General features: G+C 42.9%; 1 protein-coding gene across 1 annotated transcript in view; it reads right to left on the reverse strand.

Annotated features, from left to right (window-relative positions):
* Window positions 1-20195, reverse strand: part of SLCO3A1 (solute carrier organic anion transporter family member 3A1) — a 156867-nt gene that overhangs the window by 94225 nt on the left and 42447 nt on the right. Inside the window, 2 exon segments of the mRNA XM_032232375.1 lie at window positions 16951-16974; window positions 16977-17415. Of these exon segments, the coding sequence (XP_032088266.1) occupies window positions 16951-16974; window positions 16977-17415 (463 nt within the window).

A 20195-nucleotide genomic window follows, 5' to 3' on the forward strand; every position in this document is an offset into this window, starting at 1 on the left:
CTGTTTTTATGTTCACAACTTCAATTTATACCATTGAGGTATTTATAATTTTAATTGCTGTAACCTGCCTGAGAGTCTTAGAATCTCAGGCAGGTTACGGCAAATATATGATAGATTTTCCAGTTCAGCTGGAAAAAAAACCCGATAAAATAAATAAGTCCTAAACAAGTACCGTCTGGCATTGAAGGCTCTAGCTCATAACGTGACAAGCTAATCAAGCCATAGACACTGTAGGAGGGAAGCTGCACTAACTTACGGTGACAAAAAAACCAGAAGTCATGTGGCAGCTAATCATTTTGTTTAAAGGTAGAAATTTTGACAAACTGCAGTTCATTTCATCAGATGCCTGCAAGATGTCAATGCAAGCTTTATCCTCTATATCAGGGATGTCAAACTCAATTTCACTGAGGGCCGCATCAGGGTTTTGTTTGAACTGGGGGGCTGGGGTGGGCGTGGCCAGGATGGGCATGGCCAGCTCAGTGTCACTCATGCTGGGGATACCTGAGACTCTGCCAGCAAAAATGGGCTCCTGAGCTCCGTTTTCGGCTGTGACGGCCTCCTGCAACCCTCTGTCAGCAAAATGGCACTCGGGAGGGACGCATGTAGCCCTCCCAAGCTTCATGTTCACTGACAGAGGCACTGTGGGTCCTTCACTGTTTCCAGAGCAGCCCCATGGGCCAGATGCAAGCACTGTACAGGCTGAATCTGCGCCCTGTGCCTTACGTTTGACCCCCATGCTCTATATCAACCCTTTGAGATAGTCCAGATGGGAAACCAAAACTGTAAGTACTATCCCTAACTTCAATGTAAGATTACAGTAAACAAATCTTGCAAGTTTGAAAAACCCTCTGCCCTGCCTATGTGTCATACAGAAGTAGAGAGGGTCCTTTCCAAAATCCTTTCTACACCTCTGTTCCTTCTGTGGGCGAGTTGTTTCTTGTCTGACTGTAGCCCTGGCTGTAGATCAGGAAACAGATTCCTCAAGAATGACTCAAACTCTACTCTACAGCAGATGAGAAGGTGATCTGGCTGCAACATCGGCCACCCCACTGATCTTCATGGTTGACTCAGACAAGCTACATATGTACGTGGATGGCCCTTTCCACTCTCACTGCTCCATGTACATCCCTCTAGAATCTTTTATGCTTGGTGGAAGAGGAAAGCCATCCTAGATAGAGTAAGACTTCAGTCAAGGGTATACAATAGCTGTACTTCCTTGCTAGAACTTCCAAAGAGGCTCAAGATCCATTTGTAGGGTGTTGTTGTTAGCTGCAAAATTGCGCTCAACCCATTGCGACCCCATGGACACTGTTCCTCCAGACCTTCCTGTCCTCTACTATCCTCTGGAGTCCATTTAAACGCACACAGACTGCTTTGTAACTCCATCCAGCCACCTCATTCTCTCTTGTCCCGTTCTTCTTTTGCCCTCCATCTTTCCCAGCATTAGGCTCTTCTCCAGGGAGTCTTTCCTTCTCATTAGGTGGCCAAAGTATTTGAGTTTCATCTTCAGGATCTGGCCTTCTAAAGAGCAGTCAGGGTTGATCTCCTCTAGGATGACCAGTTGGATCGCCTCGCAATCCAAGGGACTGCAATTTGTAGGGTATTAACAGAACCTTGAAAGTTTGACCTAGTTCCCCTGTCCCTCTCTTGTGCCAAGGTATGTCGGAGTGTGTATATTTTCCCCCTTAACATTTTCTTCTCCTCCTTGGCTTATATCAATATCATGTTACTGTCATTGTATAGTTTCTCCAAGGCTCTTTATACAAGTGATTGCTGAGTTTCCAGAGAGATTAAGTGCCATGTCCTAGTGAAGCTTTGGCACTTCCCTCCTGATTCTATTTGCTCTTTAAAATACATCTTCCCCTTTTAGGAACAATCATTCAGATAATTGCAGCTTCCATATATTTAAGGCTGCAAGATCATCTGGCAGACAGGTGCATTTATAAAGTAAGGAATGAATATATGTAGGTAGGTAGGTAGGTACACACACACACACACACATGCATACATACACACATACACCCATACACATAACCACATACCTACATACCCACATATATACATATATATTTCAACCAAACTTGGTACACAGCTGACTTACTCTCTGGAAACAAAACTGTGTGGGGGGGGGGGCGCAGTGGTTAAATGCAGCACTGCAGGCTACTGCTAGATCAGCAGGTCAGCGGTTTAAATCTCACCGGCTCAGGGTTGACTCAGCCTTCCATCCTTCCGAGGTGGGTAAAATGAGGACCCAGATTGTTGGGGGCAATATGCTGACTCTCTGTAAACCGCTTAGAGAGGCCTGAAAGGCCTATGAAGCGGTATATAAGTCTACTGCTATTGCTATTGCTATATTCTGTTAAGATACAGCCTGTTGTGCCTTTAAATGGTTTCTACCGTACTGCCATAAAATGGCTTCCACTCTACAGTGCAGTGGAGTTGCCATGGTAACGGCTTCACAGTAATTCACAAGGGGGCTCCCTCTGGTAAGGGGGAAAATCCACCATTATTTTTGAGGACAAATGTATGGATTAGGAGAAATTATTACCCAGGCAACGCCCAGTTATCAGCTAGTGTTGTTATATTTAATAGTTTTTAATATTCTGTACAGGATTTCAAAATGACTGTAATGACTTTAAGAGTATTTCTACAAGCCCCAGAAGCCATTAAGGAAGATTGTGTCCTAAAATAGTGATGGCCCGGTTCTCATCATTAATTGGTTTTGGGAGGTGTGATGAGTAGCAAAAATGATGAGTACCAAACAAATGTTTCCCATAAGGAATAATATAGTGAATCACAAGGCAGCAGACATTGACAAGTCTAGCTTGTGCGTTGAGTAGCAAACAAATTATGAGTAGCGGGACAAAACTTCCATATGAAAATGTGTAGAGTACCAAATTCAATGAGTTCCAAAGCAGTTGAGTACCAAGGTATCATTGTTAGTATCATTAGTTTTAGACTACAGCTTTCAGTATTTCTGACACCAAATATTATTAACTTTTGGCAAGGGTGCTTCTGGGTCTTCAAAGGAAGTCAAAAGTTAAAAATTGGTCCCAGGGCCTCTGGCTTTTCTCCATCATCCTGAGAGTATGTAGTTGTCTCTTCAATCATTTTTATTATAGTTATTCATATGCATAAAATAGTTCCTGCCGTTGCATTATCAGAAGTTGTTTGCCACTGCTTCCTTCCTAGGGCTAAAAGAGATTGAACGGCTGAAGATTACATGGCTGGCATTGGGCCTAAGGTAGGACTAAAGCTCTTGGTCTCCCAATTTCTGGTCTGGTATCTTAACCACTACATCAAACTGGCTCTTTTCTCCATTCCCCTCCATGATGCAAAAATACCTCACAATGAGTAATAAGACATAAGGGGATGCAGTGGCTAAGTGGCTAAGACACAGAACTTGTCGATCAGAAAAGTCGTCACTTCAGCAGTTCGAATTCCTAGCACCACATAACGGAGTGAGCTCCCATTGCTTGTCCTAGCTTATGCCAAACTAGCAGTTCAAAAGCACATAAAAATGTAAGTAGAAAAATAGGAACCACTTTTGGTGGGAAGGAAACAGTGTTCCGTGCACCTTTGGCATTTAGTCATGCCGCCCACATGACCATGGAGAAGTCTTTGGACAGCGCTGGCTCTTTGGCTTTGAAACAGAGATGAGCATCGCCCCCTAGAGTCGGGAATAACTACCACATATGTACGAGGGGAACCTTTACCTTAACAAGAGATAGGCTTTCATGTATGAAATAGGCCAATCGTCAGACGGAGCAATAATCCTCAAACCGATTGAAAAGCCTTTATTCTGTAGCTCAAACTGTTTTGTAATCCAGGTTTTTAACCAACACCCTCTACTTCTGCTGAAGATCACTCCTCCTCATTCCTGGCTATAATAAAGGAGGGAATAGTATTCCCTCAAAGTATTTATCAGTCTGGTATATAGTGCTCCGTCTTTGGAGAACCGTAGCCTCAGATCATGAGCTCGGTCCCTAACCACCTATTTAGAGATGGACAACATGGAGAGTCTTAAATTAGAAGAAACTGATTGCAAACATAAGCATCAGGAGTGAAGAAGTTTCTGGAAGCTGGCCTAACTGTGACAAGGGTGCCGTGGACTTCAAAAAATATGATCTTACCAGGACCACAGATCTCCCAGGTGGAATGGGAGGAAGCGAGGGGAGAAAGAAAAGGAGAAAATACACAATATGCTCATTGTTCTGGAACAAAGGACAATGCACAGGTTGCTCTGGTTGCAACCAGATGCTACAACAACAAGCTCTTTACGACCAAGGCACAACCTTTTGAGAAATGCGCCTTCAGCCTAGGCAATAAAATATACGTTAGTCAGGCTTCTGAGAACAGCTTGCATCTGAAAGGGAAATAACCCCACTTGGTTACAATAAGTACCACACACAGACAGAAAAGAAGAAGTACTGTTGCCACACCTTAAGGCTAAACCTTAAGTTGAGGTTGATTACGCTTCCTGAAAAGTAGATAAGAATCACTGCTCAAGAATCGGATTTCTATAAAATATGAAGTGGCTAGAAAACAGAAGCCAAAAACAGGAAATAGAAGTCTTTCTTTGTGTTGTTGTTTTTTGCAAACTAGTATTGAATAAAAATTAACCCAAGTTACTCATTGCTATCAAACTTAAATTACTGACCACGTTGTAAATATAATGGCGGTATGAACAATTAATAGTATTAAAAGTGTTAGCACAACGGTTATTACATGATTATAAAAGTTAAAACCGATAGGAAGGAAATGTAGAATGGTGAACTATAAAGGCTAAACATGAATGCTTATACAGAAGGCCGTATAACTCTTTTATATGGTTATGTCCATCTTGTTTTTTCTCTCTCATTTCTTTGTTTGTTGTATCTATTTCTTTGTTTTTAAAGGTAAAAATGTTTAATAAAAACTTTTTTTTTAAAGAGTCACTTCTTAGTTTTAATCCCGGCAGTAATGAAACTCTGTCTCCACATCTCTTTTGTCAGGTAACATCATTATAAATTGTATGACTTCAATTCTGACCAGGGGTGGGATTCAAATAATTTAACAACTGGTTCTCTGCCCCAATGATTACTTCCTACAACCAGTTCACCAAACTGCTCAGATATTTAACAACCGGTTCTCCTGAAGTGGTGTGAACTGGCTGAATTCCACTACTGATTCTGACCCCCTGGAATTCTACAAGAATACAGACCAACAGAGTTGGAAGGGAACTTGGAGGTCTTCTACTTCAACTCCTTGCCCAAGCAGGAGACCTTATATCATTCTGGACACATGGTTGTCCAAATCTCTCCTTAAAAACCTCCAGGGATGGAGCACCCTGTCAAAGAGGTGTTTTGCTACCGGTTCGGGCAAACCAGTAGTGGGAATTGGGACTTGGTGACCAAATTGGTATGGATAGCAGGCTGGACATGCCCCCAAACCAGTTCCCCAATTGCCCCGGCTTGGTTTTTAATCATTTTTTTTCAATATATTTTTATTATTTTTAATTTAAAACAATGCAATACCGCAAAGTCGAGGTGACCGTACATTCACATTATATACAGCTAGTCTCAACCATTGACAATTAGCCTACTTAATACATTGTCTATCCTTCTGTCCAATCACAATATATACAGTTTGTTCTAGTCTTGTCACCTTGTCTTATACCAGTCATAAAATCTGTTCCAGACTTCAAAATATTCTGATTCCCCTTTATTTTTAAGTTCAAGAGTGAGCCTATTTGCTTCCGCACAGGCCAACACTTTTCTGATTATATCTAGCTCTGATGGTCTATTTTCTTTTTCCCAATATTGTGCATAAGTTATGCGCGCCGCAGTTAGTACATGTATAATTAAATAAGTGTATCTTTCTTAAACCCCTCCGGTATTATTATACCTAGGAGAAAAATTTCCGGTTTAAGCAAGATTTGGTCTCCCACCATTTGTTCTAACCATAATTGAATCATTATCCAATATTTTTAATCATTTTTAAATGTTCTGTGCATGTGCAAAACAATTTACTCTCAAGTGCCCACGCGCGAGCAGAAAAAGGTGCACGCAGTGGACCGGCATCAACACCGACAGCAACCCACCGCTGCCTTGTTGGGGTTCCAAGTAACACCCCCAACGAAAGAAGACTCCTCAGAGTTCCATTTAATTAGAGATGTCCTATTGGCACATCTGGGAAAACCCGAATTTGAAAGCTTCCAGGTTTTCCCCACCCAAAAGAAAGTGAAAGTCCCTTCCTCCTGCACCTACATGTCTGGCATATGGCCCAATCAGTCATCATCCAAAACTGGAGATGCCTCCCAGTCACCTCATTGCAGCTGCGGAGCAAGATGACCTTGACTTTCTGAAAAAGAATGTTATTTTGACTGTGTATCACGAATACTCTATATAATCCCCCCTCCCATTTTTCCCACAGTAGGAAATGTGGCAGGCCTGAAGGGAGGCTCAATGTAAAGATGGCCTCCAGGTCTGACACACCCACCACTTCTGGGGGGCGGGGCGGAATGTTCCACTGGTTAATTGTTTCCACTGATAAGGGAAATTCTCTTTCAATTCTAGATTGGAACTTTCCTTGGTAAATTTCAGTTCAGGCAAATTGGTAGCATTTTTACTACTGGTTCAGGCGAACCAGTAGCACTTTCTTTTACTACCGGTTCAGGCAAATCGTTAGCATTTTTACTACCGGTTTAGGCAAATTGGTAGCATTCTTACTACCGGTTCAGGAAAATTGGTAGCATTGTTACTACCGGTTTAGGCAAATTAGTAGCATTTTTACTACCAGTTCAGGGGGAAAAGTAGCATTTTTTTACTATTGGTTCAGGCGAACCAGCAGCAATTTTTTTTACTACCTATTTAGGCAAATCGGTAGCAATTTTTTTAGTACCAGTTCAAGTGAACTGGTAGCATTTTTTTACTACCAATTCAGGCAAATCGGTAGCATTTTTTTACTACTGGTTCAGGCAAATCAGTGGCATTTTTTTAACTACTGGTTCAGGCAAATCAGTAGCATTTTTTTAACTACTGGTTCAGATGAACTGGTAGCATTTTTTTACTACCAATTCAGGCAAATCGGTAGCATTTTTTTACTACTGGTTCAGGCAAATCGGTAGCATTTTTTTAACTACTGGTTCAGGCAAATCAGTAGCATTTTTTTTACTACTGGTTCAGATGAACTGGTAGCATTTTTTTACTACCAATTCAGGCAAATCAGTAGCATTTTTTTTACTACTGGTTCAGGCAAATCGGTAGCATTTTTACTACCGGTTAAGCCAAACCAGTCCGAACTGGTAACATTTCACCCCTGATCATAATACAATTCAATATGGAGGTAGGTTTTAGATGGTGCAATCATGTTGCCCCCTTGACTTTTTAAAAAATTTCTCTGACATCCCCAGGGATGTCCCTGTACTGTGTTTATACAGCATGTTTAGTCTGAATGGGTCAGTTAAGAATTCCGACAGCAGAATAAGTTTGGTCAATGTGAAACATGGGTTAATGTCAGCTGGTTGTGCAAACTCGGCTCTTTTTAGAGATCCCTCCTGAAACATACAAGCGTTGTTCTTTTCTAAACTATCACAGCATCCGTGATGGATGGGCAAAAGAGGTGGAGCTTGTCCAACCGTTTGACATGCCTGAAGGATGGTTCAAGGCTAATTCCAAAATAGATACAGCTTTGGATGGAATGTAAGCAACACAATAGGGCATTTGTCTCAGAAAAACAAATAAAGGCCCTGCAACCATACATCAAGGATCAGCTGGAATCAGGCAATCTTATTGATTGATTGCAGTTTTATTTTTATTGCTTTTCTTCCTTTTCCAAACGAAATCTTAAAAGGTGAAAATAAGCTTAGTCCTGGAAACAGAAGTAGGAACCTTGTGAATAGGAATAGGGATGGAATGGGATAGGATAGAATAGAATAGAATAGGATAGAATAGAATAGAATAGAATAACAGAGCTGGAAGGGACCTTGGAGGTCTTCTAATCCAAGCCCTACACCACTTCAGACAAATGGTTATCCAATATCTTCTTAAAAACTTCCAGTGTTGGAGCATCCACAACTTCTGGAGGCAAACTGTTCCACTGATTAATTGTTCTAACTAGGAGATTTCTCCTTAGTTCTAAGTTGCTTCTTTCCTTGATTAGTTTCCACCCATTGTGGAGAAACCACAACGACATCACGTGCACCATGATACTCTCAATTAGATGTGGTAAATTATATCATTAGATGATTTGATCATCTGAGCAACGACATTGTGATATATGTTTCCTGCAAACTCCACTCCCTTTTCACTCCTCTTTTTTTTCCTCTGGGAGGGGCCATTCATAGTTCACCTGTGGGACGTCTGGTCACCTTAGGCCAGGACCGTCTGAGAGTTATCAGCTGCCTTCAGAGTCAGACTTCAGTGAGGCAGATGGACAGTTGGAGCCTGTTCCCAGTGTGTGCATGCACAGAGTTGCCAGGCGAAGGGAACAGCTAAAGAACTGAGGTCAACTTGGGAGTAAGTGCCAGGTTTTGAAGATATCAACCTGGCAGCTCTCTAAGCCAGATAAGGTCTGTGACTGTAAATCCTCCCTTGAAAGACTTTGCTTGATGTGAATGAGCAGAATTCTCAATAAATTTATAAAAGGGTTTTTTGTCAGGACACGGAGTTTGCTTCATGCTCTAGGGAAGCTTAAGGTCAGAACAGTAGCCATAACCAAGAATCTCTCAGGATATATCTAGCAGCTCTGAAAGTTATAGCTTTAGTTTGGCAAGAGTCTGTCTGTTAGATGCAAGCAAATAAAAGATTTGAACTGGAGTTTATTGTGTCGTCTCTGGGATTGGATTTGACACCAGCCAGCAAAGAACATGGGATTAGGAATTAGAAACTGACATGAGGACTTCCTAAGGAGGATTTCCCCACCCCGCCCCCTGTTTTTTGAAAGGTTCAAATCCCCAATGCCTCTTTTGCTTTCTTTTTTGTTGAATTGTATGAAAATGTTAAGTGCTGAGATTAAGACTTCCTGTTGTTCAACATGCTGTTCAAAATGTTTGCCTTCTCCAAGGGCAAGTTCAGGTACTCTCCTAAACCAGGCATTGTTTAATCCCTGAATCAAGATAAAACCAGTCAAAGCCCCTTATGTCTTTGCATGATTTTGGAGTCGAAGCATGTTCCTTAGCTGATGGGGGCGGGAGGAATGATGTGCAAACTGGGAACGACAGATGGGTTATTACTAGAAATTATTTTTTTTAAGGATGTGGTCAAGCACTTCCCATAAAAAATATTGTGGCCTTTTGCACGATAAGAAGTCAAGAAACCTTTTCTCTAGGTTGAGATTGCCTGCGGCTGAGCTGGTGAATGTATCCACACAATTTACTTGGCAGAAATAATATGGATCTCTCTCTCTCTCTCTCTCTCTCTCTCTCTCTCTCTGAAATATGGAGATTTCTCTCTCTCCCCCTCCCCTTTCCTCCCCCTCTCCTCCCTCCCTATCTCCCTCTCTCCCCTTCCCTCCCCCTCTCTCCCACCCTCTCTCTCTTCCTCTCTCCCATTCCCTTCTTCTCCTCCCTCCCCCTCCCTCCATCTCTCTCTCCCTCTCTGTCCCCCCCTTCTCTGTCCCCCTCCCTTTCTCTCCCCCTCCCCCCTCTCTCCCCCTCCCTCTCTCTCCCCCTCTCTCCCCCTCCCTTTCTCTCCCTCCATCTCCCTTCCTCTCTTCCTCTCTCCCTCCATCCCTCTCTCCATCCTTCTCTCTCCCCCTCCCTTTCTCTACCTTCCTCCCTCTCCCCTACCTACCTCTCTCTATCCCTTCCTCTCTTCCTGTCTCTCCCTCTATCCCTCTCTCCCTCTCCCTCCCTCTCTCCTTTCCTCTCTCTCCTTCTCCCTTCTTCTCTCCCTCTCTCTTCCTCCTTCTCTCTCTCCCTCTCTCCCTCCCTGCCTCTCCCTCTCCCCTTATCTCTCTCTCTGCCTCTCCCTGCCTTTCTCTTTCTCCCCTCTCTCCCTCTGTCTCTCTCTCCCTCCCTCTCTCTCCCTCCTTCTCTCTCTCTCTCTCTCTCTCTCTCTCACTCACTCACTCACTCACTCACACACACACACACACACAAGCAGAGAGACAAATCTATCTTTGCCATCTAGTTTACAGGCTCAATATTTTACATCTGCTATCACAGTGTCGTCAATGAGGTACAACATAAAATGTTTTATATGAAAGGAACGAACAGTCTATAAAAAGCGTTTGAACCAGTTAATCAGTCAGGCAACAGCCTAGGATAGTAATCAACAAGTTTTGCAGTTATCAAACAAAGTGACAATTGGAAAAGAATAAAAAAGGAACTGCAAAAAAGAACAGAAGGCTTACGTAGAATAGGAATATTGTGCTTACAAATGAATAGAAGCTCAACTACTTTTGCATTGTCAAATCAAATCATTCTAATTTTCTGTTTTTTTTTTTTGTTGTTTTTGCAGTCTAGTTCTCCAGAAATTTAAATATGTATACATATTAGGCAAAAGGCTTCTGAAAATATATCTATTCGTGAAAATGGTGTATGAAAAGGCATTGCACTATGGAAGGTTTTTTCCATAGCGAAGCGGTAGATAAGTCTAAGTGCTATTGCTATTATCTGAAGAGAGGTGTGATTAAAGGGGTGGTGTTGAGAATAAAGAGGTAGAGCAAAAGGGCAGGATGAGTTGGAAAGCAGAGTTAAACAAGTCATCAGTTTGGAATCGTTGCATTAGCCTAAGAGACTCAAGTCCAGCCCCCTGTGAATTCCACTGACTCTTATCCAGCACCAATTTAGCTCTGACTATTAGTTGTTTGGATTCCTTTATATGTGGAGTAATAATAAATTGCTGTGCTTTGAACTTAATGAATGATACCCGATATTTGCCACCGACATGAGATTGAATTTGATGGAGGAAAGGTGTAAAACAAGAAAGTAATGACAAACGATCTTTGCTTTGAGTCCGAATGAGGGGGAACTTTATGAAAACATCTAAGACAGAAAACCCAAATTGACATGAACATAAAAGAGGGAGGAGAAGAAGAAGCAGAGTCCAATTTGCAAGATTCGGTTATTATACCTAATCATTACAGGCATTTTTAGTCTCCCGTGTGGTTTCTTTCTTGGTCTGGCCTGCCTCTTAGGGTTTGATAGATGAAAATGGTCTACAGGTCATGCTCTGCGGATTCTCTCATTATATTCCTAGTTAAAAACTGGGGCCTGGGAGCATTTATCTGGAAATAAAAATGATGCTGAAAGCAGGCAGTTTGCTTTGCTGCCTGTGGGCACAATATTGCATGCCCTCTATCTTAAAGCCTTCACAGACAATTCCTTGTGTGTCCAATCACATTTGGCCAATAAAGAATCCTACCCTATCCTATCCTATCCTATGCCATGCCATTCTCTCTTCCATTCCATTCCATTCTTTCATAATTCTATTCCATTCCATTCCATTCTCTCTTCCATTCTCATAATTCTATTCCATTCCAATCCATTATATTCTATTCCTATTTCTAACCTAACCTAACCTAACCTAACCCAACATAACATAACAAACATAACATAACATAACATAACATAACATAACCCTATCCTTGTTCTTACCAAGACATGAAGCAAACTCCGTGTCCCGACAAAAACCCCTTTTATTAATTTACTGTTAATTCTGCTCATTCCCATCCAGCAAAGTCTTTCAAGGGAGGATTTACAGTCACAGACCTTATCTAGCTTGGACAGCTGACAGGCCAATATCTGCAACACTTGGCAAGGAGTCTCGGAGTCACGAACCAATGAAGCGAACTAATTGTCTCCTGCAAACTCCACTCCCCTTTCGCTCCCCTTTTATTTTCTCTGGGAGGGGCCATTCATCATCTGGCCTTACTCCCAAGTTGACCCTTGTTCCCTATCTGTTTCTTTCATCAGGCAACTCTGTCCATGCACACACTGGGAACAGGCTCCAGCTGTTCATCTGCCTCACTGATGTCTGACTCTGAAGGCAGCTGATAACTGGCATACGGCTCTGCCCCCCTCTTTGCATCCAACACAGAGCCCTCACCAGACCAGAGCCAAAACAGCCTCCCCTGCCTCCCCTGGAGGCCCTCTGGAGGCTTCAGGAGCCTCCGAACGGCAAAAAATGACCCTACGAGCTCATAGGGCCATTTTTAGTCCTCTGGAGCCTTCAGGGAAGCATCCTGAAGGTCCCTGCAGGCTCCGGAGGACTAAAAATGGCCCTACAAGCAAACCGGAAGTGACTTCAGGGAAGCTCCTGATGCCTTTGGAGGGCCTCGGGGGTGGGGGAGGCTGTTTTTGCCCTCCCCAAGCTCCTATAAAGCCTTTGGAGCCTGGGGAAGATGAAAAATGGCTTTAAAAATGGCTGAACTCAGCTTGCCCTGGCAAATGTCTCCGCGTGCCATAGGTTCACCATCCCAGCTATATACCATTTCAGACAAATGGTTGTCCAATCTTTTAAGACTCATAAAAATCACTGGAAGTATTAAAAGAATTCCAGTGTTGGAGCATTCACAACTTCTGGAGGCAAGTTGTTCCACAGATTAATTATTCTAACTGTCAGGAAATTTCTTCTTAGTTCTAGGTTTCTTCTCTCTTGATTGATATGGTGGTGACCAAAAGTGGATACAATTTTCCAAGTGTGGCCTTACCAACAGATATTCCTATTCATGGAGAGCCCATTGGCACTTTACATCAGAAACCCCAACTCAATACAAGTGGAGAGAAATCTAGGAATAAGTATTTGAGGCTCAGCTCTGCTATAAGAAGCAGGCTCTTAATTGAGGCACGGAAATTCTTTTTCGTTTCCAAGAGCAGCACGGAGGATACTTTCCAGTAATCTCTCTCGTTTGTGCTTCCTTGATCTTGCCAGGAACTGCAGAATTCGCGACCCCACCCTTGTAACTCTGGGGAAAACGCCTCTGAATTAATTCCACTTGACACGTAACTGGCTGACATCAGTGCCAGCCAGAGTGAGTTACATTAACCCAGTTACATTGCCATAGTAACCTACCATGGCTGTAAGTGCGACGACCAAGTTGTAAATCATGTTTTCAGGTGCCATGGTCACTTCAATTTGTTGCTAAAGGAATGGTTGTAAATCGAGGACGATATGAAATAGCCATACCACAAATGTGTGGTACTGGTTATGTGGCAAAGAAAATATTCTGACTTCCCAAGAGCATGAAACAAACTCCTTGTCCTGCCAAAAACCCCTTTTATTAATTTACAGTGAATTCTGCTCATTTGCAGACAGCAAAGCCTTTCAAGGGAGGATTTATGATCACAGACCTTATCTGGCTTGGAGAGCTGCCAGGTCGATATCTGTAGAACTTGGCAAGGAGTCTCCGAGAGTCATGAACCAATTAAGCGAACTAATTGTCTCCTGCAAACTCCACTCCCCATTTGCTACTCTTTTATTTCCTCTGGGAGGAGCCATTCATTGTCTGGCCTTACTCCCTGTTCTTTAGCTGTTCCCTGCATCTGACAGCTCTGCGTGTGCGCACACTGGGAACAGGCTCCAGCTGTTCGCCTGCCTCACTGATGTCTGACTCTGAAGGCTGCTGATAACTGGCATACGGCTCTGCCCCCCTCTCTGCCTCTGATACAGAGGCCTCATCAGAGCCTTCCCCAGACTCCAGGACTGGCCCATGTTCCTCCACAACCTCCTCGCTGTCCAAATCTGCTGCCAGCTCCACTGGGAGGCCACACCCAAAAGAACTGTGCAGATGGGAAGTTACCGAGACCGGTCTTTTGGTTGAGCCCAATGTTCACCCAAGATCAATGCAAAAGACTTGTTTTCAATTCCCAAGAACAGGGCAATTTCTGATGTTAAGATGGGCCAATGACATTAAAAAACCGAGAATATTCCGGAACGTTACAGCAATGAAAATGAAAAAGCAGCTCCATTCTCTTTAGACAACCGTAATCCATCACTTCTACCTTGGTCTCAAATGACCCATATGACTGAAGTTTAAAATGCTTCAGAAACGCTGCTCCCAGAAAACATGGGGAAAATATCTTCCTAATGAATCACGTTGCAGTTGTCAACCCGAGAGGATTATTAACATAAAATTAGTTCTGTTAAATGCCAGAAGCCTTGAGCAAACAGAAGGTTTTATCTTCACAAGGCCATTCCCATTGCAAACACAAAGAACAATTGCATTTGGGAGATTTTTCGCTCCCTACCTATCACTTCCATATTGTGCCAGAAATATGTGCAAAGCCTTCCAAGTCTAAACTTTTGTTGTTGCAAACTTTTAAGTTCTTCTGATCTAAATCATCTCCTTTTTTTTCCTGCGTGAGTCACAAAACCCCTTCTTCTGCTCAGCAAGAGGTATGCTTTTGCCCCAGGCCAAATCAAAAGAGGGCTTCTTAAGCAGCAGAAAGGAAAATGCTGATTGTAGCACATTTGGAAACAATGGAATTTGGTGGTGGCTGCTATCCTGCATCCTGCCAGGATCAACCTCTAGAGCAGATCTACAGTAATGTAGGATCTCCAAGCTAAATATCTCCCTGCAGCTGTGTCACACACTTCATGGGTCACTTAATAAATCTGCACTTGACTGCATTTGCTGTGAAAAGCCTCAGGTTAAGGAAGCATCTCCAGACCAGTGAAAAATCATGCACAGTAAAAGGTACCTACCACCTATGCACCCTGTCTAAATAGACTGTATAGGTTCTCCTGCTTACGCAGAGGGCTGGACAAGGTCCCACTCCAGGAGTCGGCAACCTTAAACACTCAGAGCCATTTGGACCCATTTCCCACAGAAAAGAAAACATCGGGAGCCACAAAACCCTTCCAGTGCCTGACTATTTCCTGAGTGGCCACAAAACTAGCATATGTAGTTGAATTAAATGTTCTGTTTCCTTCGGAAACTTTTCTTGGATTTATCCATGGTTGGCCTCTTGGAGGTCAAAAAGTTTAATAAATCATGCGCTGGTGGATGTCGTACATTTGCAGTTGTGATGCATATTCTATTCCATTCCATTCCATTTCCAAGTTTCCTAGGAAACTTCCACTTCACTGTAGTCCATCACACCAGCTCCCTCTCTCACAAGCCCATTGCTAGTCATTCTGGGGAGGGGGGATCTAAGATGGGAACTTCTTAGTTTTTTGGGCAGACACAATGAGTTCTCAACTAGATTTGAAATTCCTAGATGTCCAGAAATGAAAATGTTTAGACAGCTGTCAAAAACCCCTGGACTAGAAGGATCCAACACAAAACCCCACCAGGAACTCTTATTCCACTGTAGCCAACACCATAAAAGTACCATGCTGATGGTCCACTGAAATCAGAGACCAACTCCAGTTCCATTGAGGTCTGAACTACAGATATTCTTTGCTCATTTCCATGTCTCCTAAAATGCTTGCCTACCTCCTAAGATATACCTATAAACGCCAGCTGCACAGAAAATAGTGGGATAAAGGCACAGCTGCACAGGCAGCGTTTTATGAGCTAAGAATGGAAATATCAATCAACAGTTTCTTTAGGAGAAAAAAAAGAGGCAGGAGGATTAATGATCAGCTTGAGAATCTAAAATCAGTTGCCCCCAGGAGCAAATTCCAAAGAGATGATTCATTTACACAGGACTAGTATGATTTCTAGTGAATCATGTGACTGGCGAATGAGAAAGGAAGAAAGTTGTCCTGGTTTTCTAGTTGTATTAAGTATGCAATGGCCAGAACAACCACTCAATTTGCAAATGCATCCTAGTACAACTTGATTTACTGTAAATTGGGGAATTTGTCTTGTACATTATGGGAGCTGGGAAAAGCAGAATCAGATTGTCCAAATCCCTCTTTTCAAAATGACCCAGTAAAATTTAGGATGAAGTTAACCCAAATGGAAAAATGAATTGCCTTCCCAAATTTGCATTCATTCATTCATTCATTCATTCATCATTCATTCATTCATTCATTCATTCATTCATTCATTCGCTGAATACCCATGCTTCGCTATGAAACTATGCGATCGGGCTTGATAAATTGACACCATAAGCTTGAAAATTAAGGACTGTGTTCTTTCATTAGAGATGGTAAGCTACAGTTCCTGTTTCTGTTACAACTGGCAGTTGGAACAGAGTGGGGAGGGGGAATAGAACTCCTTAACATCAGAACATGTTAATTACTGTATAAGAAATACTAATGATCTGATAGTCATGTCAAAAAATCCTTTCTTAGCGAGCACCTAGAAGCCAAGAGGAACATGTGTGCCAAATTTCAAGTTTGTAGATTTTACAGTTCTGGAGATTTCGTGATGATGCATGAGTGGTATTTCACACTATATATATATATAAATATATATATTTATCAGCTGATAAATAAATCAGCACAAATATAACAATGTAACAAAAAGGCAACAGTTAAAAATATTGGGTTCTGTCTGGATGGTCTCTTGTGACGAGCCGAAGGACAGAGAATGGTAAGTGTGATCTTCCTCCCATATTTGGGCATACTAGGGGTTGTGACTTTAAATATATACCTTTCACCCTGGCCTGGCTGATAAGGAGTCGAGCTCTGTAGCTCAATGGTTAACACATCTGCCTAAGAGGCAATAGAGCACAGGTTCGATTCCAGCAAGGTTATGGCTAGCTGATGAGAGCTAAATAGCTTGAAATAGATCTATACTAGTCTCCCTTTATTTATTTATCAGCACAAATATAACAAATGTAACAAAAAGGCAACAGTAAAAAATATTAGGTTTCTGTCTGGATGGTCTCTTGTGACGAGCCGAAGGACAGAGAATGGAAGTGTGATCTTCCTCCATATTTGGGCATACCAGGGGTTGTGACTTTAAATATATATATATATATATATATTCATTCATTCATTCATTCATTCATTCATTCATTCATTCATTCATTCATTCAGTTTGTATAGCTGCCAATACTAGCAACTGACTCTGGGTGGAGAGCAGTCATAAAATGAATGAAAAACTTTGCAAGGAAGGCTCACCACTTACCTATGTACAGTGAAGAATCCTTCGCCTCACATGGTCATCAATGTAGGAGACTCCCAAAGGTTGCACAGGAGTTGCCCCAATTCCCAGGAGGACTTGTGCTCCAATGAGAAGCAAATACATCATGTTCGTAGCAGTCCTGCTCCTGCAGATACGGTCAGGATCTGGTCCCTCGTCAGTAGTCGATCCGTTGACTACGCAGACGTCCCTCCCTTCAGCCCGCCATCGGATTTCTCCAGATTCATACTCATATTGGTGGGTGAGGAATTCCGGAAGGGCAGAGAGTAGGGCTCCCAAAGCCATAATGATTCCTCCGCATCCTATCAAACGTGGCCGGTGTCCCCGGGCACCAAAGTAGCTCACGAAAAGGATGAGGACCAAGTTGCCGATCTCAAAGCTACTGGCGATCACACCAACGTCAGCGCTCTGGAGGTTGAACCTCCGTTCCAAGGTGGTCAAGATACTCACCTGCAAGGCAAGAGAGCAAGAAATGAGAGGTGATTCGCTTCAAAGCATGACATCTGTGTGACGGGGAATCATTTCTCTGATAACACTTGGCTTGAACTGAATAGGGATGCCAATAGCTCCTTTTTGAAAGAGCTTATAAGGTAAAGGTAAAGGTTCCCCTCACACATACATGCTAGTCGTTCCCAACTCTAGGGGACAGTACTCATCTTCGTTTCTAAGCCGAAGAGCCAGCACTGTCCGAAGACGTCTCCGTGATCATGTAGCCAACATGACTAAATACCAAAGGGGCACAGAACGCTGTTACCTTCCCACCAAAGATGGTTCCTATTTTTCTACTTGCATTTATTGCTTTCGAATTGCTAGGTTGGCAGAAGCTGGGACAAGTAACGGGAGCGCAGTCTGTTACGTGGCACTAGGGATTTGAACCGCTGAATTGCTGACTTTAAGATCGACAACCTCAGCATCTTAGCCACTGAGCCACCCTCAGTGTCTTAGCCACTGAGCGTCCCTTGACTTATACACAAGGAGCTTAAACACAAGGTCTAATCCAGTGAAAAGGAGAACCAGAGGTGACATGATAGCAGTATTCCAATATTTGAGGGGCTGCCACAAAGAAGAGGGGGGGGGGTCAACCTATTCTCCAAAGCACCTGAAGGCAGGAGAAGAAACAGCGGATGGAAACTAATCAAGGAGAGAAAGAATCTAGAACTAAGGAGAAATTTTCTAACAGCGAGAACAATTAACCAGTGAAACAGCTTGCTTCCAGAAGTTGTGGGTGCTCCAGAACTGGAGGTTTTTAAAGAAGAAACTGGAGAGCCCTTTGTCCAGAATGGTACAGGGTCTCCTGCTTATGCAGGGGGTTGGACTAGGGGACATCCACACTCTTTTCCAACTCTGCAGACTTTGCACAATACATGCAGTATTGTGCAATGCCATTTTACCCAACTGACTCATTTTCTAGCTTTTTATAATACACCGAATCGTAAGTGTATCAAACAGGTTTGAATGATGCAAATTGCAAAGCAAAGGAAGGAAGGAAGGAAACTATGCATAGTATGCTGTGTGAATATAGCCGTGGCACGACATAACCGCGGTAGACTAAAGCGCGCCGACAACACCGCGGTGCTAAAACCGCGATGTCAAAAGCGCGCCCACAACAGCGCGCCCACAACAGCGCGCCCACAACAGCGCGCCGACAGAAGCGGGATTTAACTTAAGGTAAGGTTTAGGGTTAGGTTTTGGGTTAGGTTTAGGGTTAGGTTTAGGGTAGGTTTAGGGTAGGTTTAGCGTTAGGTTTAGGGTTAGGTTTAGGGTTATTTTTAGGGTTATGTTACAGCGCGCTTCTGTCAGCGCGCTGTTGTCGGCGCGCTGTTGTCGCGCGGTTTTGACGGTGCGGTTTTGTCACCGCGCTTTAGTCACACGCGCTTTAGTCTACCGCGGTTTTGTGGTGGAACCAATATAGCCACTAGGTTTGTAACTCAACTGGTAAACATATGTTGTGAGAATACAGGAGAGAGAGAGACAGACAGACAGACACACAAACACACACAGAGACAGAGACCGAGAAAGAGAGAGACAGAGAAGCAGAGACAGAGACAGACAGACAGTAAAGGAGATTAAATTTTTTGATCTCCCTTAAAAATTCTAAAGCAAACTTAACCTCTTTTTCTTTCCCATTTCAAAAATTCACAACATACACTGAAGACTTTGCTGTCTCTGGAGAAAATCAGAATAGCCAGGACTGGAGGCAATTGCAAAGTTTTCTAATATGCATCCTTCAAAGCTGAAGATGCCCTGAAGCCAACTTCTAGGAGGCTCTGACAGCATTTCTCATCCACAACATCTCCCAGGGTACCTGAAGATGCAGAGAGGGATTGAAAAGTTCATTGGGTGGGAAAGAATTTGCACTTGGGAAAAATACCAAGATGATTCACAGGACAATTCTCAACTGCAGTTGCTGTCCCCCTGCCTACATTCCACCTGACCTGTCCCAACAGTGCTTTTTTTTTTTCAAAAGGCAACTGGACGTTCTTGTTTCTCTCGTTAAAACATCTTCTCATTTCTCAGAACTGAAGAGCTTCTTGGGAGGAGAAGCAAAACCTCTTCAAGGAAAAAAGGAAAAACATCTTCTCCTTCCTCTGAACTGAAGAAGCTTCTTGGGATGAGAAGCGAAACACCTTCAAGGAAAAGGAAAACATCTTCTCATTCCTCAGAACTGAAGAAGCTTCTTGGGATGAGAACCTTAGATTATTTATTTTTTAAGTCTAAATCAATAATATAGACCTGTTATACAAGAAGCTTGTGGCAAACCGGATGGCTGTTGACATAAAAATGCTCTCTCCCTGCATCTTTTGGCAAAACCTTGTTCAAAAACAACCCATTCCTATTTGATAAGCTGCAAGGGCTGAGAATTCTAACCTTGCTGGCATCCTGAGGGATGTCCATTTATGGCCCGGGAATCTGCTCTGCATTGCAGTGATAAACTGCTGTAAGAAAGCAACACTTACAGCAATACAAAAGAGGCAACCACTTGTGCTTGGTCCCACAAATGGCAGAGCTCTTCAAAATGGGAAGGAGACAATTAGACACAGCCAAGTCACCATGGCCAACTGACCGCAGGACATCTCTCCGCAGGACAATTTAACGATACCATTTAATTATCTACATACTGTATATATAAATGGCTATGCATCTGTGTCTATGTTCCAGCATAACTCTGGATTGCCTGCAGCAATTTCAACCAAACCTGGTACACAGATGACTTACTCTATGGAAACAAA

Source organism: Thamnophis elegans, chromosome 16 (genome assembly GCF_009769535.1).
Source record: "Thamnophis elegans isolate rThaEle1 chromosome 16, rThaEle1.pri, whole genome shotgun sequence".
NCBI classification, from domain to species: Eukaryota; Metazoa; Chordata; class Lepidosauria; order Squamata; family Colubridae; genus Thamnophis; species Thamnophis elegans.